Genomic DNA, 23,977 nt, shown 5'->3' on the forward strand with positions numbered 1-23,977 from the left:
TTAGGTTAGATTAGATTATTTCTGATGCAAAACGGAAAAAAAAGCACTCATCTGGTCAGAGATCGTGATTGTTTTAAAACCACAATGTATGAGTGTGGATGGAGCCAGAGTGGGTGGAGGGTCCAACTGTGGGAGAGGGGATGTGAGTATGGGGAGATGACCTGATGCTCCTCTTATTGACAGATAAAACCTCCTCTCGTGAAAATTGTGAAAACACATCTGTGAAAACTCAACAGTGAACTGGATTGCGACTTCAGGGACATTGAGACCAAACCTGATCTGGTTCAGGATGACTCTTCCTGTGAGGCGGAGGAAACACGGCATGGATTTGTTCTGTGACCAGAATCATGGCCGTATCTACCAGTGAGGACACAGGACCGCTGTACAAACAGCTGTTCACCTCTTTAAAAAGTTCGGTTTAGAACCCTGAAAGCGCTGTTCAGTATTGACAACGTATCTGACGCTGAAGTGTCAGGCTGATGAGAACGGTTCTCCAGATATGACTGACAGACTGATTAGCAGGATTAGTAAGAAGATGTCTCCCGCTTATACATATATATATATATATAGAGAGAGAGAGAGAGAGAGAGAGAGAGAAATATACAGTATATGAAAATGGACTTCATTTCATTTCACAACACGTATGATAGTGGAAATGAAATGAAAATCCTAATACAGAAAGAATTGGGGTCTCACCTGATATATTGCAACATCGTTAGGAAAATGATCTGTTCATAATCTTATACAAATTGCTATGTTTCCTCAAAATTCCTGCCAGTAGTAAGTTCAATATTTTGGTAAATTTTAATTTATTATTATACTGTTATTATTTTGATGCAAAGAATGATATTTTCAAAAGAAACTACTTCTCCACCTTTTTTTTGTAGTTGTATATACAGCGACCTAGTTTGTCTGGAACATACCAAGGAATAGACCCAGTCTGTATAGTTTTGATTTCTTTTTTTCAGACTTGCCACAGGATGTACATTGTTGTCTCACGCTGGTTAAAACCGCATCGCATTCGGTGCGTGCAAACAGAAATTATGCTGAAGTGTTCATGTGCTGTATATATATATATATATATAGAGCGGGGGAAGTGAGATCACATCTCACTGGAAACACATGTGGGGACACATTCTAATGACAGGTCTGAACAGGGCCTTAACACTCGTGAAAAAAATGTAACACAAGTGCACTTTCAGCACCACACTGTACCCCACTGACACAGAGTCATCTGTCTCCCACTTGACAGTCAGGACTACTGCACCATGCCTCCTCCCAGCTTGCAGCTGCTCATAACCCGTTGCCCCCTACTGCTTCCTCTGTCCTTCTGAGGAGTGGGCCTGTCAATCCGTCCTGCTGACCTACACTTTGGCCCAGAACAAGGTCTCTCCACAGAGGACGGATGGGTCTTCCAAATTAAAGGCCGGATCAATGTAAACATGAATCTTCTGATGATGTGCCTAAAAGTCTGGTTCTGCCATGAGTTCTCAAATCTTTATTTCATATTCTATACAATATTGTCATGGGATTTACTAATTCCAATGGTTTCAAAAAGTTGGAGCAGTGTGGTTACTGTTAGCTTTTGTCTATAGTTAATTGATGTATTAACATACGTGTGTGTGTGTGTGTGTGTGTGTGTGTGTGTGTGTGTGTGTGTGTGTGTGTGTTTACCAGTGTACTGTTTTAGACCCCTGCTGATTCTTTTCTCCCAATGCCCCCAGGGCTGCTGTTCACCAGCCCTGACGCAGAAGATCTTTCTTATCTGTCTGTGGTCTTGAAAGTCCAAGGTATGGAAATATTATTATGCATCTTTCTTGATGTTTAGCCGACTTGGTAGCAGAGGCTTTACATGCTTCGTCTGGTCACAGTTCATCCCAAATGACATGCCTATTAATGTTTTGCGAATGTGTCAGAGTGACTAAAAACCTGTGCCACTGTCTAAGCTCTAAGCTGCCCCGTGGCACTCCACACCTCTGAACAGAAAGAGGCTGTCGGTGTGTCGTCACACAGACACATCATCGTATCGTCCATCCCGGGGCGTCTTTGTCTCCACGACAGGACAAGACAGGAATGACGACGCGGCAGCAATAATGTCCATGCCTGTAGTTTTCTGCTGCAGCAGGAAACCAGTCAGCGGCTGGAGAACACAGAGGAGGTGTGAAGATGGAGTCACCTCTAATCGTGGAGTCATGGGAAAGGAAATGGAAATTTGATGTGGTCAACGTAGTTTTATCGAATAGCACTGTCTGTAATAATGTAAATAATAATGTACCACACTGTAATCTAACACTCAACTGTTGTTAACAACCATAATTTGACATTCACACTCAAGGCTTTATAACTTGGAGTTTACATCAATTTCACATAAAACAGATGACAAAACATTTTATGGTCCCACACGGAAACAGGAAAACCACCAAATAATCCAAATTTAACAAATTTTCTTTCTTCATCTCCTAATTATTTTCAGACTGGATGGACATTGTTACATTTTTAAGATTTTAACGTATAAGACAGTGTGCGTGTTTGTGTGTGTGTGTGTGTGTTTGTGTGTGTGTGTGTGTTTGTGTGTGTGTGTGTGTGTGTGTGTGTGTGTCAATGCCTGAAATATCTCATTTTCTGTGAAATACAACTTCAGTATAAAAATACTCATTAGGGCACCAACTGTTTGTTAATCCATAACTGAAATAATATTTCCTGCTGTCTAAGTAATATTTACATAATACAACAGCGGTCGATTGTTTAACAGGCCTTTTTGAAAAAGTTGAAATGCATACAATTTGAATTATATACTGTATTATTTACTGTACTATTTATTAGGATCCATAGCTCTAACCAGGACATAAGAAATTCTCAGTCTACATCATCAAACCTTTTTTTTATTCTTAACTATTTGGATTGTAGACAGTGAGCTCCTTTAATATAAATTGAGTGTAAAGTTCAGAAAAATCTGAAAATCAGCTTCTGAAAAATGAAAGTGACTAACTAACAAAAATTGTTACTAGGGAATTGACCATCTGTAAGATTATAAAGGTCTCAATTGTTCTATGCAGCCTGGAATCAAAATTCTGGTGAAGAAATATAGATTCAAGTTGAAAAATACATATAGCTCTAATAGTTCAGCCTAAAATCTGCTTTAAGCTGTAGAACACTCACTAATGTTGCTCAACCCTCCAACATCCAACACAAAATACTGAAGACAAGACTACATTGACGGATCCTTAGAGAGGACTTGGAACAGCCAGAAAATCATATTTGATTTTGGTATTTTCAGGCTTTGTTGACGCTAAAACCAATCTAGAATATCGGTTGAGTAGCTTCAGGCCGAGAGTAAGAGCAGCACTCATCCTCCTTGAAAAGAAATAAAAATCAATCTTGGTGAATCCTTAATGTGATGCATTTAACAAATGAATGCATCTAACAGGGAAGTGCCCTTTGTGGGGACTGGAATCCCTCCTGGGTGTATGGGTAAGGTGTGTGGGAGTGTTGTGTGGGCTTTCCCCATGCAGAGGGACTCTAAAGGCCAGCCTACACACTCGGGATCCCGCCTCTCTCCCAGCCATGACATCCAGCTGCAGTCTGTCGGCAAAACAGCCGGCGAGGCAGAAAGCTTAGAGGAAGGGGACAACAAGGGGACTGCAGGAGAACAAAAGCTGTGCGAGAGTGAGAGCGTGAAGAAAGGAAGAAATGTGCGTGATAGAGAAAGTGTGAGGTGGATGGGGATGCAGAAAGTGCGTGTCGGTGTGATGGCCCTGATGCGTAGAATGGGTCCACTCCTACACTCACATTCCTCTGTATTATATGCAAGTCAACGGGATTGACGGTATGGACGCGCGCACCCTCAACAGCTGCACGGTGAGCAGGAAAAGTACCTGCAGCAGGAAGACGTGTGTGGGAGGTGGCGCTCTTTTCCCGGACCTAAAGGCCGCGGTCGGGAGGCCTCGAGGAGAGCAGCTCATGGCTTTTTCTGTGTGACAGGTTCCCGGACTAGGGACTGCTAAGAAGCGCTTCATCCAGGAATCCTGGCACTTCTCAGGGTGTAACTGCTGCCCCTATCAAAACACATCGTCACATCTCAAACATTACAAAATGGCAACCCAACCGGACTGCTTTCGTGGGGTGGGGGAATGGAGATTACGGCTGACTTTGTTCAGCTCTGCGATTTAAGATTTGTCGAATGCAGATCTGTGACATGCTGCCATCTCTGTCAGTGAGGTATAAGCCAGTGTCCTCGTGGGCTTTCACTTTCAATGTTGTCATTCTGAGAGAAACCAACTGCTCGTTGAACCTTCAGCGCATTATATCGATCACGTCTTGGCCTAGTTTGCTAAAACTCCAGCTCACACAGATGCTCCGACTCTATAGGATGCAGGAACCACAGGCACCAACCAGAGGATGAGAGGCAATTTTTGCAAATTGTGTTTTCACCAGAAACTGTGGTCCACCACAGCCGGTAGGACAATCAAACGCTATCCCTTCCTGATGTAATCAATTCAACTTTGTTGTAGCTACTTTGTCTCCAGTTTCCCAGAAAAAGGGGAAATGCAGGTGGATCTGGTAGCCAGGGGACTGGGATGGGGAGGAAAGTGTGAGGACGCCTGGTGCGTGGATGGAGTGAGGCAGGAGACGGAGCTGAAATGAACAGCCCTGATAGAGAAATAGTGACAGTCGGGATGGTAGGTCCAGAGGAAGGAACAAGAGAGCACAGAGATGAACGGTGACATCTTCTATGCATTTTCACCATGAACCACAGTTTCCATCAAGTACAGTGCACAGGCATCCAATGAGATTCATTGTTTTCCTAGAGGTCCATGTGAGCTCTATGTGTGAGATAATCTGTGGTGGTTTAATCTGACACAATTCTGTACAGAAATATGCATCATGTAAATTTTTAACATTGACAAAAACCAATCTAGGTCCTGAAACTAGATTTTAGGACAGAGCCGATTATGATGTTTCAATGTAAAGTGAGCTCATATATATATGATCCAATTTGAGTTTTGTGTGTAAGGACTAACAAATTCCTGTTATCATCTTAAGACAGGTTTTATGGAAACCCTGCAAGAAGCCGTCATGTCACAGGACACATGAAGAGCCTGGGCCTTGGATACCAAAAGCATTTTAAGGATAACAATGTGGTAAAATCAATTTTACAAAAATGAAGATCATCCTCACCTCCAGAACCTGCAGGAGGAACCAATTACTACAAATTTATATTGTAATTGTTTATTCATTTTTATCATGAACACAGTGTTTTCGCGGAACTGCAGCTTTCTGGATGGCAAAGTCAGTTAAAAAAAAACTGAAACCAACCATCATGTCACAGTCAAAGTCGCTGAGGCCACCATTTTTCATCATTCTGATGTTTGATGTGAATATCATGTTCATGTCAAGTGTATAGACGAGTACAGCAGGTGGGAAAAGTGTTCTGTTAGACTTTGTCAAGTGGCTCCCCCTTGTGGACAAACTTTACTGAGCAATGACAGACATGTTAGACGTATCCTGTATGTATTATTTTGTATAACCTATGCATTAGTAATTATTACTCCAATATGACACTCAAGATTTAAATTTCATTTATTTAGCAGACGGAAATACAATTTCAAATTGTGAGAAATACAGATGAATGTTTAAAGTAATATTACGCCACAGACGAAAAGTCAGATTCCTGATATTAAAAATAACTGTCATGTGAACTTGATGATGATGAAAAAAGAAACTCAAATACACCAAAATTGTTGAACGCTGCAGAGCTGAAGCTGGACTGCCTGACACATATTATGCATGTTATGCACAGGCGTCATCTATTTTCAGTGATCATCACTGAAGAGTCCCTTTTATGATGTCATTTTTCCTGTATTTTGGTTTCCCGGCAGCTTCATATTGTGTTGATTTGACAAAATGAGGGGGTTAGACTTATAGTGTGTGCCCAAAAGGTGCTAAACAACGACAAAAGAGAAAAAGCTGGAAAAATGAACCAAAATAAACTGGTGCAAACATTGCAATTTTTTAATGCCATGCCTCCCCGAGATGACGTACAGAGACAGGATCGTGGTTGAGGGGCCGGTTGAGGGTGTTATCAGTACACAGGTCAGTAGAAGTAGCTTCCACTCCACATGTCATCCTGCTGAGGGACGAGCGTTACATAGAGTTATTAGAAACAACAACAAAAGGTTTCGTCCAACATTAAAATAAAAGGAATCGCTTGTTAACCAATGAGTTTCAATCACATTATCAAATATTTATTGGTTCCATGTTCCACTTTGAAGACTGTGCCATGTGAGAACAGTTGTCTTAAGATGTGACTGGTTGAAGACAAATTCAAATTAAAAAATCTGAAAAACGTTTGATTTTCACTGATGAAAGAACAACATGAGTGTGTTCAGCTGCCCGATGAGTCAAACATTTAGATTAAACTTAGTTCAACAAGAATATTATTTTTCATAACATCCCCAGTTGTTTATTTTGGTCGATGATTTCATTTCAGAAACAAGGAGACGTTGAGTTATGTAGATCTAAACATTAAGCAGCTGGAAAAATGGATGAATGGACTGTGGGAGGAAGCTGGAGTGCCTGGAGAGAACTTAACATGCAGAATTCTAGAAATATAATTAATATTCACACAAATGCTGAGAAGTTTTTGTGCTGTGGGACATGATACACTTTCTGTGGTTAGAGTCCTAAACATGAAATGAGTCAATGTATTCTTTAATGCTTCTCTGTTCATCTCCAGCTTCAAACCGAGGATCTTTTCACGGGGAAGATATGAGCCGAGTGTATAAACTGGTGTGAACTGCGCTCCATCTAGTGGTATGATATGGACCTCCACTATGAGTATTTTCATTCATTCATTCATCCATCATTCAAGTGCTCTTTTCATCCATTTACAGGATAGCAGCAGAGACTGGCCCATGTCCAGGGAACCCAGATCAATTGGTCTCTTCCTTTAGACATTTAGGACACTGACAACTTTACCGACCTGAGATTAAAATATTACCCTCATCTCCATTATGTCACATACATTTTTAAGTCTCTCAGCAGATGTATTGGCTCATATTCTTCTGACCTATAAAAACAGCGGTCCATTGTTTTCTTGATACACGTTTGGTCCGTAAAATGATCTCAGGCCCCCTGAGGTCTGTTAGGTAAGCTAGTGTTCACTCCCTGCCAGACCCAGCCAGAGGTGACTCCGGCCCACCTGAGTGGCCCACGTGGAGCAGCTGGAGGAATGTCAAAGCTGTTGTTTGAACCTACAGAACTCCCTCAGTCAGCTTGATGTGTTGGTGGGGGGAGCGTGAACACAGAGCCAGCCAGAGAATACACGTTTCGTGCCTCCACCTGGAGAGCACTGGTGTAGCAGGGGTCAAGCTGTCATCCTGTCCCTCTTGGCCTCTTTAAAGCCAAAGGGGTGTTGAGGGAGGGATCCTCTGGGCCCCTGTACCATTTCCCCTCACTTGGAACATCCCCTTGGTCCTACCCCTCCATTTTGCAAGTTCCTGCGTAGGGTAGGGTGTCCAATTTCTTTTGATTATCAAAGGGTAGGGGTTATCTACCCTCTACCTTCATACCGCCCTTCGAACGTAGGGTGCTGAGATCCTGACTTCAGGCGGAGTGGAAGAACGGAGGGGTAGGGACAGTTGGGGTGAAACGGGACAGACCCTCTGACTGTGTTCACTGTGATGGGGATGCTCTAGTCCAACTGCGAAGTAGGGTCCATTCACCTGCACCAAGTTTGGCTGACAGCCTCCCACTCCCGCTTGGCTTAAGCAAAACTGGGCTGTGGACGGACAGAAGACCCTCAGTCCCTCTCTGCCACCAGCAGTGAAAGCATGCTGAGAGGATTTCATCAGTGTGGGTGGAGGGCAGAGAGGCTTGCGGGGTCATCGGGGGGATAGCGGTGGGTCGGTGGGTCCTCTTCCTCATAGATAGTGTTCATCCTCCTTCCTTGTACTCGGAACTGACATTGGAGAGAACCATCTCTGCCTGTTTCACCAGCATTGGGCAACCTGCCGCCACCAGTGGGACAGGAGTCCACTTCGGTTTGGGGACATCAGCCAAATACTTAACAACCTTGTTTGAAACTAACACGCTGACATCTTTATTGGAGTAGGGCTTAAAATGGATTTTTCTACAATGCAACAATTTTATAAGTAAAATAATACCATGCAAAGAAATGCATACATCTGTATTTCAATATACACCGGCAATATGATGTGATTTATGATTTAAATCTAAAAGTCAACACCAAACGCCAGGATAGTATAGAAGAACATTAAATGCATCTTGGGAAAAAATCAGATGATTTTCATCTTAAAATTAAGGACATTTTTATTTTATTTTAAGACAATTCAATTCATCATGAAGAAACGGTCTCTTGTGATTATTAAGTTGTATGTTTGGAATTTTGGGGACACATGAGGAAGTGGTGGTAAAACCATCGATTACATTGATGGCTGAATCTCTTCAAACAGTAAAATCCTTCAAGTACAGCTCAGTGGAAACAAATGAATGCCCACATCAACTGGTTTGAAATATAACAGATGAAATTTGAAAAAACCCAAAAGCGCACTCACATTTATTTAATAGTTCAAATGTCCACAAGAAAAATGTGTATGTAACACAAATCAAATACTCTTTAAAGGTGTATTTGTAGTCTTTAAGGTTGAGAGCTAAGATTCTTCTCAGCTTTTTTTACTTGACTTGACATGACTCCCAAACTGAATTGATGTGTTAGATTGGTTGAGTGTCCCTTTAACCTGTGAATTGTTATATATACACCTTATTGGAAACTTTAAGTCTGTGGATATTTACTTTAGATTAGATTTACACTCTTAGCAGGAAACCAGCGCCTGAAAGTCAAAGTCAATGAGTTGTTCGCCAAAGATAAGTGTTTCCACTGCCCTGCAGAGAGAGCCGGCACTGACACCGCCCAACTAACAGCAGCAAGTCGCCACGAATCCTGAATCACTCCCTACTACACGCAATCTCCAGCTAAATCACACATGAAACACTTTAATTATCAGAATACGTTTCTCACAGTAACGATCATCTCAGAACACAGGTATAAACAGCGAGACAGTCATATGACATCACCATAGCCGGGGGGATGTTATACACCTAGAATGGTAATATCATATTTTTATGGGTGTGTTAGGAAGTGCTGTTGGGCTTAATTATATTTCCAGACAACTCAAATTAAACAGGGGGCAGAACAGTTCAGTTCTAGAATATTTAAACATGTACACATGTACACATGTGGAACCATACAAATGTCTTTAAAAACAGCCATAGTCATAGGCCCAAAGGTTCCCTGTGGAGTTTTCATGTGTCACGCTATTCCTGATCAACAGGTTTGCGGTAACGCGATGAGAAAATAATCCTGCAGGAAGACAACTGGACGTAGATGTAAACACTGCAGGATTAAAATACCTTAATTATCGGATATGCACGTTTTTTATGAGGACAGAAATGTACTAGACATATTTCTTTAGACCTCAAGGATACACTGAACATAAAGTCAATTCTATTTGTTTACAAGACAACTCCAGGGAGCCCTTTAAAAAGGCTGAACTGGCAAAGAGCACAAAAGGGTTTAAAGTGTCTGCAGTGATGAAAGGAAACATCTCTCCGATACTTTCAAGCGGTGTAACATCAAGAAAAGTAATAAAAATGGCAAATAACTTCACAAAACCACAGAAAACAATGACAAAATCATCACCCATTGGTTCCATTTTTAAAATACAGTAGCAATTAATGATAACTTTTGGTTTATAAGAATAACAGATAACATGATGCCCTTTTCTACTGTGGAGAAACCTGCTTTTCTTTACCTGCATATTCTTCTTATTAAAGGTTTGGTTTGCTTTCTAACTAGTATTTCCCTAAAAGTAATGACTGAAATCCTGAATTGTACAATAAATAATTTTCCTGTAAAAAAAAAATACTTTCCTGTCGCTGATGTCCTAGTGTAGTACTAAACACTGAATATTATCAACGTTTTCAACCAGCACATGCTTAGTCAGGAGGCAAGTCTCAGGAAATTACATTTACTGTATACACTTCTAATATATTTCTAATAGTCTTTCGGAAAACTGCAGATGGGTTAGTGACTGGGACTATAGCAGGCATTAGGAGCCCATAAACAAGAGCATCCATGTCACTTGTCATGGTCCTTTAGTAATAAGTGTGTGCTGATTGGTCCGAGAATTTGCTTTTGTTATTTTCTCCTCACACAGCTCCACATTGTGCGATGGGTTCATTTATTCATGTCTTTGAGGTTTATCTTTGAATGCAGGATTCTGAAACCTGACAGCAGAGTTTGCAGTCTGTCGTGTGAAGTTACGATTTAGCTTTTTACAACACTGAGGAATGACGCAGGTTTTGGTCAATGAATCAAAATGGGAAAGAAAATCATCTGTCTAACCCAAACACTCAACTAAAGTTGCCTAAACATAATGATTAAAAAATAATCATGTTATCTGGGCTACAAGCAGATACGTAAGAAGGGGTTTGTCTTTTGTTGTGGAGCGCGTGCTCAGTATTTCTCTATGTTGAGGTTTGCAGGGTGGTGCAGTGGTTAGCACTGTCATCTCAAAACAAGAAGCTTCTGGATTTCAACCTGCTGCTCAGGGTCTTTTTCTGTGTGGGGTTTGCATGTTCCCTCTGTGTCTTTGTGGGGTTTTCCACTCAGCTTCCTCCCACAGTCCAAAAACATTCAAGTAACTGGGCTGAATATGAGTGAAAATGGTTGTTAGTCTCTACATGTCAGCCCTGTGATGGCCTAGCATTAATTTCAGGTTGTGTCCCGCCTCTTGCCCAAAGTCAGCTGGGAGCCCCCCTGTGACTTTCAAAGCATAATCAGTATAATGGATGGATGGATCATTATGTGATCCAGGTGATACCATACACATCTTCACCCAAGATATGTTCTCTGTTAACAGGCTTTACCATAATAATAAAAAAAACCATTGTTTTGTGGTTCGTTCTTTTTTCTGGTTCACCTTCCTGCAAATTACATTATAATATATGTGAAAATTTTTAGCCCATCTTTAAATAAATGATCATTCTTATGATTGCTGCAGTTAAATAAATAATTATGCCATTTCACTTCTTTAGTTAAGCCAAGTGCAGCTCTACAGGAAACTCCAGACTGAAGGGGGTGAATTTCTGAGCCTGCTGAGCTCCAATCTCAGCCACATACAGAGCCCCAGTCTTTAAGTCCAAGTCTACCAAGTGGGGCTTCACTTCGTCAGCCAGCTGGATCACACTGACCACTTTGCACTGGCCAATTAAACCCACCGGTGGTGCATCCAGCAGCGAAATCTGATTGGTGTTGAGCTGGACAACCACAAAGTACTTCCTGTCTGGGGTCAGGCGTACGGAGTAAGGTGCATCCTTGGTGAAACAGCTCCCCCATGTCCCAAGCCAGTCCCCAGTGTTGGAGTTAAAGACCTGGATCCTCTTGTTGCCCCGGTCGGCCACCCACACCCTCAGGGCATTGTCCACAGTCACACTGTGGGGGATGTAGAACTGAGCCAGGCCTCGTCCTTTCTCCCCGTGCATCCACAACACCTCCAGATCTTTTGAAAGCTTGATGAGGCGGTTATTCATTCCACCATCACCATCCACTATGTACATTTCCCCGGAGCTGTGGATGAAGATCTCAGCTGGCTGGTCAAACTGCAGAGGATTTAACGTTGAGCCTGCCTTCCCTGGTGTCCCAAGCACCTGACACATACAAAATAAAATCAACAACAAGCAACAGACTGTATTCTGAATGCTACATACTGTACAACACATAATATTTAAAAGTAAACCAGGCTGAGAAAACCTCAACAAAAGGAATCTGCTGCCACCCAATGAAATCTGCTGTAGATAAAGCTGTTACCTGAAGGAGCTTCCCAGATGGAGTGTACTGCTTGATGCAGTGGCCATACGGGCCATTCCCCACATCTGTGATCCACACAGTAGGGTTTGACGAGGCTGCATCTGCTAAAAATATTCCATGAGGCATCTCCAGGGTGGTGGTGTTCCAGGACATGAGGAAATCTCCCTCTGTGGTGAACAAAAGCACCTTGGGCACATTGTCACCTGGGAAAAAGAAAAAGCAAATGCTGGGTGAAGCATGAAGTAAATCAAAGTTAGGTATGGGGACTTTTTCGAGATTTTTAGATTGTGTTTGTAGTCGCCTGTAAAGTGTGCCTTGCCTTACATTGTTGTTCAATATCACTGATACAACATTTCTTATCAATATGTATGAGCTCCTTGATTCAAGGTCTCTCATTGGCCACAACCAGGAAGGCTATGTTAACATGACATGTTTTGTTGCGTTAACCTGTAAAAATATTGCCTAAACCAAACTCTGTTAACATGCATTTTAATGTCATCTAAGTTTTAAAAAATTCTCCAAGATATTATTTGGGCAAATGGCTTTCCATGAGGTAGACCTAGCCTCTCATAAGGTTAAGTCTTTTTTGGAGCTGACTTGTTTGGCAAAGTCAAATATAACATACACACCAGAACAGAGTTAAACAATGTCTATGGTGAATTGACAGGTATGAGCCAAAAGTTAATGCTGTGAGGCTAAGCAATAATGTCATGCTGTGTAATCTGTACACTGCTGCAATACCTGTATGTTTCACATTAATTACTCCGGCTGGTCTGATTAAACAAAGGTGTACTGAATAACTGACGTCTTATAGGTTTACTGTTCATAAAAATGGCAGTACAATATGTTATGTATTTTCTTTCTGATAAATTTATAAAGAGTGGTGGGGGGGTCTACTACTACTTTTTTTCAAATCTCAGTACAAATGCGTAAACCAAATAATATTCACAAGTAGCTGTAGGCAGATACAATATCATGCAGGGAGACCTCTCTGTTACACATTTTCAGATCTGGATGCACATTCACAAATGTTAGGAATCAGTCATTCATCGGTGTAAAACTGTGGGGGGTTTTGTGAGCTGGCTAAACCCTACAGCCTGGCTTTGAACCACTGGTTCAGATTTCTCTCCCACTGTGATGTCACAGTTGGACTCTTTTGAGGTAACCCCGCCTGCAATCTGAGAATCTCCAATTTCTAGTGATGGGGTGTGAGATTTCCTACACATTTTGAAATCGGTTGACCAATCACAACAGACTGGCCAATCAGAGCTGACTGGGATTTTTCGGGAGGGGGGGAGGGGGGTTGAAATAAATCCAGGCGTTTTAGACAGAGGGTGAGGAGAGGAGTTGCAGGAATGGGCAGTATGACAAACACTGATGCCTTTTCTGAACATGAGAGCATGTAAACTAGTGTTCGACCGATTTATCAGCCGGCCGATAATATCGGCCGATGTTTGCGTTTTTTACGTGTATCGGCATCGGCCGATGCGCGGCTGCTACGTTCACCGATATTTTTTTTTGGGAAGGCAGATCCGGTCGCCTATCAGGCCCGGCCCTGCTCTCTCCGGAACCATTTACCCAGCGCCGTCGCGGTGCCTCTGCCCTAGGCTGCTGCGCTGCGCGCCCGCCGGGTACCGAACTCTCCCTTCTCCTCCGGAGAGCGGGAGGGGGATTCAATGTCTCCAACCCCGCTCTGCCGCCGCCGCCGCTCCTCCGACGACTTCTCGCTGGCTCCGGCCGGCTTAGTCGTGGGTCGCGGTGGTCGGAGCGCTCGGTGGGTTTGTGTCTTTCTCCTTTTTCTCCAAACCCTTTGCCTCGTGGAAATTGACCGGGACTTGTCCGCCAGCGAACGGGATCCTCTGCGCAAAGCCTGCGGCGCGGTCAGGGGATCCCGCGGGCGGACGAGTCCCGGTGCGGTGGGAACTCCCGAGATGCTCCAGAGCGACGTGAGCCTCGGGTGGCGAGCCACGGCCTTGGCCATAACCCCACTTTGACTAAGACTTCAGATCAGAAAAGATTACCCGCTGAATTTAATTCTATTTAACTATTAAATTGAGGGAGCAAAAGCAGTATCGGCTCCAAATATCGGCTCAAGAAATCGGCAGTCCGTATCGGTCATCGGCTAAGGCTGATGAAAAAAAAATCGGTATCGGCATCTGCCCAAAAAAAAATCGGTATCGGTCGACCCCTAATGTAAACCTTTTCAAGTGGTAACCCAAATTAAAAAGTATGAACCTGAAAAGCTGAGTATAAGTAGGTAAATGATTTTACTCATGTAACATACAAAAAAATCATTTTTATCAGTAAAAACACGGATGCACGGAGACAGTTGGGGCGAGGGTTTACCTCTCTGTGCCACATACACCACACCGGCATGCTGGTCGACTGCCACTGCGAACACGTCCCCGGTGAAGAGCTCCGGGTTCCTGGGCCAGCCCAGGTCCAGCTTGTACAGGGGTCTGCCCCGCAGCTGGTAGTCCTGTCGGAGGCTGGAGCTGCCTGGCTGGGGGCCGAGGGGGCCGTACAGCACCATCATCAACAAGACCAAGGAGCCCATGCTGCAGGCTAGCAGACACGCATGGCCTCTCCTCTTCATCGGCATCTGCACGGTCGCTGCAGCCGTGTGCGAAGTTCGGTCTCCCCGCTTCACTGGCGCGAGCTCCACCTGCCTGAGCGCTCGTGACCCCGCTGGAAACGACGCCGACGGAGGATTCCGCCAACGCGAGCGAAACAAGCAATCCGTCAGGGTGGCGCGTTCAAATATCAGTGGTTTCAATTCACGTATATGTATACATATGATTTCATGTAAACGGAACTAACCACATAAGACGAGGGACTCACTTCCTCCTGCGTCCTGAGCGAGAACGTACTAGTAGGGGACGCAGAACAGAAGAGCACACGCCATTTCCGTTTATTGTGTCGCAATAAAACTAAAGAAAAATACAAGCACACATACATCCCGGTTAATGCTCCACTGGTCAACGTGTGGTTTCAGAATGAACCTATGAATCAATCTGTATTAGCGCAAAGAAATGCGGGCGTCGAATGTGTGTGTTTCTAAGTATTTCTTCCGGACTGTTGCGACGCTATGATTTGAAAGGCTTTTAATTTTTAGGACAAGCCCTTTCTGTTTCCGGCAGCTGGACGCGGCTTCGTCTGAACGTAGCGCGATTGTGACGTCAGGGCGTGTTGACGCAGCTCTTGGCCGCGGAGGCGACTGGGCTTCCCTTCACAGTAATTTTCTTCTAACTCATGTTTTTTTCTTTCTTTTTTTCTTTCTTTTTTGAAAGATTTCGAAGCTCAATGCGAGTGACAGTCCGCGCGGGACAGAGACTCCTTTCATGTAGTGCAACCCTTCGACGAATCGACTCCATGGAGGTCGTGGACAGCCCGCTCAACCTCGTAAGTGTCGCTCTCGACGTTGCAACACAAGGCTAACGCGACGGTAGCCGCGGGGCTTGGAGGGTTCGCTGCGTTAGCTAGCTGCCACAGGAAGCAAGTGAGCTTAGCTAGCTAGCTGTAGCCGCGGGGCTTGGAGGTAGCTAGCTAGCCGCGCCGCTGCTCGCCGTGCGGCCGCGTCGACGTGTGCCCGGGGTGCACAGCGCTACGCGCGGTACGTGTCGCTTTTGTTCTCGACGAGATCGTCCCCGAGACGTGTGAGGCTGGCGTTGGCCGTTTTCCTAATATCCCGACGCAGCTGCACACAGTCACGTTAGAAGCTGTCGTGGAGAGTAAGGGGCAAGTGTGCTACTGGTCGTTTGCAGGACCGTTCGGTGATAACCCCTCTTTCATTTTACTAACCCACACACACACACAGTCACTATGGAAGTGATTGCCACCTCAATCTCGCTCGATCTCTATCACGTGTCATTATTGTCACGTGTCATCCAGGACGATGGCGCGGACATTGGCCTCAGCGCAAGTTCTTAACGCCACTTTCTGTGATTGGCGCCACGATCGAGCTCCACACACACAGAGAGAGAGATGGGTGACAGATGAGAGGAGAGAGCCAAACACTCGAAGTGCCTTGACAAGCTGTTGCCTGTCACCGACGTGGACCTCTTCCGTGGGTGACAGCGGTGGAAGGCCTTGGTTCCTTGAAACGTCAACCAAAACCAACACCTCTTACAATCTTTAGAAAAGTGTTGAAGGATGTTGAAGACGCCTCAGACTCAACTACTAAGCGAATCTGATGTGTGAGTTGGGCCGGTCACATGCTGTTCAAAAGTATCAAGGGGACACAAAGTTCTTTCGCGGTGTTGTCAATGGTATTGTCTAGATTAATATCCAAGTCCCCAGTTGAAATAATATTTGAGAGAATCAATACAATGCACATTGTCTTCGAGGGCCCTGTAGTTAGTAACTATTAACATATACCTGGTGAGCTGGTGTAAAAAGAAAAGTAATGGGGGGTGCAGCTTCCGTGAGGATTGTTTAAATGCCTCTATTCTCTATCTAAGTGATATAGGATGATAAAACCACAAATTATAAATGACCTGTTTGTCAAAGAATGGACACTTAAAATCAGACAACTTTGGAAAAAGAACAAGAATGGCCTGGAACGGTGGGACAAATTCATTTTGTCAGCGGCACGCACCCTTTTCTTTCTATTGCTAGTAAAACAGGATTGGACATACATTTGGTCCCATCCCGCCTCTCAACAGATCATGTCAGTTTATGCCTGGACTGGATGATGCAATGCAGACCAGGAGAAACAGCAAGAGATTCAGTTGGTTATAACAACAACAAAAACACTGCGATTTTCGCAGCATACACTTTTTTTTCCCCGTCATGTCCTGCCTCCTGCACGCACCATCCCCCACCTAAACCGAACTACGTCCTGTCACTAGGTGACAACACATCTGCCACGGGACCGTAACCAGTAAAAACTGTTGATCGGGGCTCGAAATGCAAAGTTGCTACCTTAATTCTGTTCATTAATAAGAGTGTCAGGACTAGGGTTGAATGTGTTTTTTGCCGGATTAAATCACTTCTACTACTTTATCAATACTTTGTCTGATACCTTGTTGATGATTTTATTGGGTCTTCTTTCTCAATGAAAAAATATTACTAAAAATAGTACATTCTACACAGGATTGGACCAGGATTTATGTACATTCTGACACAATGTACATTTCTTTCTAGAGCCGCAACAGCAAAGTCACACAATTAACTCAATAACACATCCCTGGAATTAAATGTAAAATCTAGGTAAAGCCCTAAGATAAGTTGAAAAAGAATGTAGGAAACAGTAATCTGTTACTGTCACTCGTCGATCCTCTGTGCTCTCGCTTACTGCTGATGTGGATTCACTGCTTGGGAGCGGGGGCTGCCGTCTTGACGCACAGTCCATAAGAACTGTAGCAAATTAGGCTAAAAAGTAAGGCTACATACAGCCTTTCACTTCAACTTGTTCAGAGTCAACAAGCACACTGTTTAGCACATAGGTTGGTGATTGGAATCTCTGGGCAAAGCTGAAAATGCTTTTTACTCACAAAGGTTTAATGTATAAACAGTAAGGAGCATAGTTGCTGCCAGCGATACATTTCATCTTATTCCACGTGTCTGCCTTTCTTTAGGCTCATCAGCAGTGCAGGAAGGCAGACCGATTGGTAGCTGCTGGAAAGTATGAAGAGGCCCTCTCCTGCCATGGAAAAGCAGCAGGTATGTTCTATGACAATAGTGTCGCCCCACCTTTGAGTATATCCATCCATCCATCTATCCATTTTCTTCTACTTATCTGGGGTCTGGTCGTGGTGGCACCTCCTCCAGACAGGTTCCTGAGGCACCAGATGGGATATGTAATCTCGCCATCAATTTCGTGGTCTACACTGGGGTCTCCTATCACTTGGATGTGCCCTGAAAACCTCCAGCGAGGTGTCCAGGAGGCATCCTAATCAGATACCCAAACCACCTCAACTGGCTCCTTGTGACATGAAGGACCAGTGGCTCCTCTCCGAGCTCCCGCCGGATGTTACTCACGGTATCCTATCTCTAAGTTTGAGCCCAGACGCATTGACCTTACGGACACAACCCCGCATTCCAGGCTGCTTCCCACCCGCCTGCAAACCGCCGCACTGCACACTGAAGGTCATTGTCTGACGAAGCCAACAGAACCACATCATCTGCAAAAAGCAGAGACGCAGATATTCCCAAACCGTACACTCTCCTCCCCCTCGCTGCGCCTTGTGATCCAGTTCATTAATATTACAGACAGGTTTGAAGACGAGGGGTGCATTCGAATTGTCAAATTTGCTTTGGAAGTTTCCTAAATCCTGAAATTACCCAGAAGTATTTCATCGGTAGCCATGATGAGAGCTGTTTGGATGCTCTAAATGCTTAGGAAAGGTGCTTCAATGCTTCCTTTCCTATCTCCTTTCGCATAGGGTACACTGGACTTTCCTATGCGAAAGGAACGGAGAATTATACGCCCCACAATTCATTGCTGCAGTGATGCACGGACGTACGATTAAATCCGAAGTAGAAGAAGAAGAAGAGTATGATTATGACCCAGAAGGGACGCACGTCATCTTGTAAGTTACCGCTGCCTATGAAGCATTTACATCTAAATGTCACACGGTGGTAATGCACACTGAAAATTACTGGATGGAGCCGCTGCGTTTTTGTAGTCCATCTTCGGAAATTTGTAGATTCACCGCAGCAGACGCACGTCAATAACATCCGCCGTCGTTAATATGAAAACTTTGTACATTTTAAAGTTATATACATCAATCTGGTGAACTTTGACAGCAATGTAGGAGGCTAGATCTCTGAAGAGCGTTTTGCTCTTGTAAAAAAATTCTGTGCTCTAGTAAAATAATTTTATCATAAACACATAGGCTGTATGTATATGAATGATGATCCATTAATATCCTTACAAACTGTGTTTGTATGGACAAGGACCCCCACCCAGAAAATAATAAAGCAAGATAGACTTTGCCTGCAGGCAGCCTCCCTCAACCTGCTCTGTAACCTGTGGTTTGAGCAGATCAGGGTCTCCCTCTCTGTGCATGTGTGTATGTGCTGCCGCCTCCTGCAGTGTTTATCTACTAGTGGTGAGGCGAGCTGCCCTCGCCCCTCGCACACACAGAGAGACATAGAGTGACATGTCTCCTGCGTTGGGGAATAGCGAAATACATAGACGAGTGTTTAATGGATTAAATTATGTGCAAGGGCAGTCCCTCGCTGTATTGTAGGCCCTGCTACCTGCATCCAGTCTGTACCTAGTAATCTAACTTAACGTTGTTATACTTTACCTCAAAATGACCTCAGGCTCACTGACTTCACGTTCAACAATAAACACATGAACCGTCGTCAAATCGTCAAATTAACTTTACAAAATAGACTAAGACACCACTGAGGTTCAAAGAAATTTGAAAGCGAGTCGGATCTTCATCGTACCTGCTTGTCGCCAGGTGGTTGTGTCGACAGATGCATGAAAGAAGCGGCAACGCTGACATGTTTTCTGTGCTGCGTTCAAGTGCGCTCGTGAAAAAAATATTTAATTCAGAAACACTTTCAAATGCATAGATATCTATGGCAAATGGCTTTAAATGATCTACCCAAATAAAGAAAAATTTAAACTGAAAGGGAACGCCATTCCATCCCGACGTTTACTCCCCCCATTTCTACCACTGGTTAACGTGAGAAGTGTAAAAACATTTCTTTGGTTCATTATTAAACTGTGGCTGGACAAACTGCCACCACAGTATAGTAAATTGATGGGTAACGCTGCCCTACTTTGATCAGCTGCAGTCCGCCAGGGCCAGGTTGCGTGCAGGCAAGATCATCTCCAACCCTTCCCATCCTGGACACAGGCTCTTTGACCTCCCTCAGGAAAAAGATTGAGATCCATGAAATCCTCCACCAGCAGATACAGGACCAGCCTCTTTCCCCACTTCTAAACTGCAGATTTTTGCACTTTCGTATATTCCGTACACTTCACTTCTTTCTCGATATCACAGTCCATATTTCATTTAACTTCTTCTGTTCAGTAAATTTTTTTTAGATTATTTTTGTTTATTATTGGTGAACAGTGTAGTATATTTACAGAACCTTTCAAGCTCGGTACCTCAATTTTAGGATGATGCAGCCTAAACATACAAGTAGAGCAACAAGAATGTATTGGAACACATTGAAAAGTTTTCAACTGCTAATGTTAACTTGTCCTTTTTGTTTCTGTCTTCTGCAATCAGTATGTATAAAAAGGGCCACAGTTATCTGCTAGTATGTATGGGGGAGCACCCAAGTGTCTACCTAAGTTGTTGGATTGTGAACTTCTATCAATTCTATGTCTCTGTTTGTCCCCCAGATCTTTTGACAGACGCAATGAAGACAACTGAGTGCCAGCAGGTGAGGAACCCGTGTGCTCGTGCGTGTGTGTGGGGGGGGGGGGGGGACCTGATTTATTGGAAGATATGGGTAAACCAACGGCTTCAACTAACACCAGAAACAGAATTTCAATTTAACCTGTCAATCACAACATACATTATCATAAGACACTTTGCATAGTGAGGTCGAGACCTCACAGTATTACAGAGGAATGCAACAGTTCCCACAATGAGCAGCACTTGGATATAGATGCAATGACATTTATTATTATTAATGATAATTAATAATAATAATAATTATGATAATGATAAATATACATCTAATGATGGTGATAAATAACAGGATAATAATAATCATAATAATGACGGATTTGAATCCTGCAGCTCTGGAGTCAGAGATACCTGCACTAGGGTAGAGAGAAAAAACAGGGTTGCAGAAGCTCAGTGCATGATGGGAGTTTCCCCCAGCAGTCTGGGCCTATAGCAGCATAACAAGGAGATGGTTCAGTAAACACCTGAGCAGCTCTAACTATAAGCTTTATCAAAGAGGAAGGTTTTAAGTCGAACGTTAAATGTAGAGAGGGTGTCTGCCTCCCGGATTGTATTTGCCTGCTGCGTTGGCAAATGATGTAGAAACCTTGGATTTTTCTGGTCAAACTACTGTCAGTTTAATGTTGTTGCCAAAGGGTTAGAGAGCGAGTGTCACATGTAACTTATTAACTTATTAACCTGATGCAGTACAACAACATACCTTCCTGGTATTATACGGCTTGTTCACTGGAATTCGAATGTACAGTTGTCAGCTATTTTCAGCAAAAAAAATGGTTTACAAGTTACATGATCATATCATGTATTAATTCCTATTTTTGAGAAAGGTTGCCATGATATTCCCATATTGCCAGATACATTATTAACAAATCCCCTAAAATCAATAATGTTTTAATCTCTCAACAATTTGTGACCTCTCGACCTTGTCTGTGTCTCACTTCTCCTGGCCCATTGGTTCGAACGTAAACATTTTTAAAGGCTCAGCAATTGCCTAAACTAGCATTCAACATTCATACAGAAGGAAATAGTTAAGTTAGTTTGACACATTGCTGGTACAATCATTTTATTCGTTCACAGGTTTGAAGGAAATACTGTAGAATCACATCCTTAGTTTCAGATTAATAAAGGCTACATACTGAGTCAACATTAGGAGAATTAAAAGCATTGGATCAGATTTGGTATGGGCAGATAATCAATATTATAGAAGTTGGATCGGGATCAGGGCCAAAATAACTTGATTGTAACATCCCACCTGACATGTCCTTACCAGGCAGGCGAGGCTGCATACTAATGACCATGTCATCTGAGCCGTGTCAGTAGTCTGTGTCAGTGTTGATACTTGTGTCTGTAGGCCCGTCTGTCCATGGAGCTGCAGAGGGACAGTCACGTCAAACAGCAGCGACTGATCCAAGAGCGCTGGAAGAGAGAGGCTCGTCGTGAGGCAACAAAGACCCGACCCGGCCCGGTGCCGCCCTCGAGCAGCCCGGCCCTCCTCACCCAAACCCAGGCCGCAGGCCAACTCCAGCCCCACGGCTCCTCGGGCCTCTCTGCCGCAGAGTGTGGAAGAATTGGGGAGAGAGAGTATGACACCTTACTCTACCAGCTTCAGACTCGGCAGACTGGGGGCTGCCAGCCTTTGACTTCACCGTGTCCTGGATCTAAGACCACTAAAGATGACAAAACTCGCCTGGAAGAACAACACACCACCATCGATGACCTGCGTCGCCTGGTCGACCACCTGATGGACGAAAACCAGCGCCTGGTGGCCGAGAACGAGCGGCTGCGATCGGAGAACACCCGGCTGTGCTCCGAGGCGGCCGAGGCGGCAGACTTTGTGGAGCGCTCGGAGCTCTGGGTGCTCCCGCATGCGGGCAGTGCTATGGGAACAGGGGGCGGGCAGGAGAGGAAAAGCACAGGAAAGGGAAAGGAGATTGCAATCCCTCAGCTGCCACCGCTGGAGATGCCCGCTCAGGAAGACCTGTGTCTGGATGACCTGCCCCCGCTGGAGCTGCCCGAGGACATCCAGAATGAACTGCAGGAGCTACTGGATAGAGATAAACTGTGATGGGACAGATGTAGCTCTCTCTCTCTCTCTCTCACACACACACACACACACACACATTTAAGGGTTCAATCACTATGGCTTTTGAGTTCAGATGCTATGTGTTTGACATGAGAAGCCCACAGGCGTGTGTGGTCAGAGCCCTAATCAGGCACATTTGGACCACTGATACAAAACAGTCCAAGTCCAAGATAAGGGAGGAGTTTAACCTGAAACAATGTCAGTCGGAACATCGGTGAGGTCGGGGGTCGGCGTGGCCTCCAGTGAGCTCTGTAAAAACTGAAGTTGTCAGGAACATGTTTTTCAGATTGCACGTAAAAGATCATTCTTGGCTTGAAAAAAATGGTGACAAGATGAATTCATTAATTCAACGTCCACACACCAACAGCAGTTAACCACATCTCGGAGATGTGGGTCTGTCATTTGATGACACCTGAGCAAAGGCCATGAGATGTGGTTAATAAGGTACTTCATTGGGAAATGTTTTGATTTATTCTACATAGTGTCTGGGGGAAGAAGCCATAACATAAGTGTTCTGAAGCAAAATGATGGAGATTTAGTCAATACAGTTGTCAATAGTTGATTCTTTTATACATGTGTGTGTACATGAGTGAGTGTGAGTGCTCTGTGTGATTAAAAACCATAAAGACTACAGAAAGACGAGCACATGCAGGCATCAGTGTCGCCGTATGTTACAATCAGTAATGTACTGAGAGAAATAAATGGTCACTAGTGGACGATTTGATTTAATAAATATTAAATAATGAACAACATCTCCTCTTTATATTTCATCGGTGGATTGTTGGTCATTTGTGTTATAACAAATGTTGGTGTGATTTTTTGTTTTTTACTTTTGCAACAGAAGCTGAAAGTTCAGTTTTCTCTTGCCTCTGTACAGGAGAGAGTTAAAGAGAAAACATCTGTGTGAAGTTTGAAATTCTATACAGTGAAAACGTGCCTATTTTCCTTTGCTAAATAATCGTCCGACCATGACCGGTGTCTAGTTTTGTGTGAACGTTCTTCCAGGAATCTAGGAGATGACTGATGTCATCTTTGACCTTTGGTTTTCAGAACACTGAATCAATATCTGTGCAGCAGCAGCAGCAGCAGCAGCAGCAGCAGCAGGCCACCGTCTGTGCTCTGGTCGGAACGTGTTCCTACATGTTATCCTCAGTTATCACGGAGAGGCATCACACTCACTGTATGTTCCACTAACACACAAACTCCACACTGGCTCAACTGACGGGACGATCAGTGGGTAATGGCCAGATGTTGAATTCGTGAATGAACTGCTCCTTTAAAGGGATCATCAGAAGTGCTCGGCTCTAACTAGACTTTTATTTACAGTTGTACTGGTCTAACCCTACTGTGTGTGTGCGTGCGTACACACACACACACACACAGATCAGGATTCTGTGCAGTGGATTCAATCACAGAAAGCATATTGCTGTTGTTGATGAACTACATTGCTGCCTTTTTTATTCTATCAGACTTCAATTAAAGGCTTTGATGATTATTTTTGTGTGTTGTTATTTTTATTTAGTCTTTAAATTCAAGCCCAAACAACTTTATTTATACCAAAGGACAATTCAGTTTCAACAGCCTACAGACAACACACGAGGGCCGGGCAATGATTATTGGTTCAGT

General features: G+C 43.8%; 3 protein-coding genes and 1 long non-coding RNA gene across 5 annotated transcripts in view; 2 read left to right on the forward strand and 2 right to left on the reverse strand.

The window, feature by feature from the left end:
- Positions 1 to 1,623: 1,623 nt before the first annotated feature.
- Positions 1,624 to 23,977, reverse strand: part of reep3b (receptor accessory protein 3b) — a 54,554-nt gene continuing 32,200 nt past the window's right edge. The window contains exon 9 of the transcript XR_007029860.1: positions 1,624 to 1,670. The gene's annotated coding sequence lies outside the window, so the exon portion shown is untranslated. The remainder of the gene's footprint in view (positions 1,671 to 23,977) is intronic.
- On the reverse strand, positions 8,314 to 14,846 carry LOC118288122 (NHL repeat-containing protein 3). 2 transcript variants are annotated; one of them, XM_035613944.2, is made up of 4 exons: positions 14,711 to 14,846; positions 14,237 to 14,578; positions 11,891 to 12,093; positions 8,314 to 11,730 (listed from the first exon to the last, which is right to left on the reverse strand). In XM_035613944.2, exons 2-4 carry the CDS (start codon positions 14,490 to 14,492, stop codon positions 11,119 to 11,121), a joined length of 1,071 nt encoding a protein of 356 aa, XP_035469837.1. In that variant the 5' UTR covers positions 14,493 to 14,578; positions 14,711 to 14,846; the 3' UTR covers positions 8,314 to 11,118. The 2 variants fall into 2 exon arrangements, with proteins under 2 accessions (XP_035469837.1, XP_035469839.1); XM_035613946.2 differs by having other exon boundaries at positions 14,732 to 14,835.
- On the forward strand, positions 15,058 to 23,846 carry nrbf2b (nuclear receptor binding factor 2b). The gene is made up of 4 exons (XM_035613947.2): positions 15,058 to 15,292; positions 17,470 to 17,554; positions 20,202 to 20,242; positions 21,620 to 23,846. The coding sequence occupies exons 1-4, from the start codon at positions 15,143 to 15,145 to the stop codon at positions 22,331 to 22,333; spliced, it is 990 nt and encodes a 329-aa protein (XP_035469840.2). The 5' UTR covers positions 15,058 to 15,142; the 3' UTR covers positions 22,334 to 23,846.
- Positions 17,785 to 18,373, forward strand: LOC124849434. The gene is made up of 2 exons (XR_007029861.1): positions 17,785 to 17,980; positions 18,277 to 18,373. It is a non-coding gene; the product is annotated as an uncharacterized LOC124849434 (long non-coding RNA).

Source organism: Scophthalmus maximus, chromosome 16 (assembly GCF_022379125.1).
Source record: "Scophthalmus maximus strain ysfricsl-2021 chromosome 16, ASM2237912v1, whole genome shotgun sequence".
In the NCBI taxonomy this organism is placed as follows: Eukaryota; Metazoa; Chordata; class Actinopteri; order Pleuronectiformes; family Scophthalmidae; genus Scophthalmus; species Scophthalmus maximus.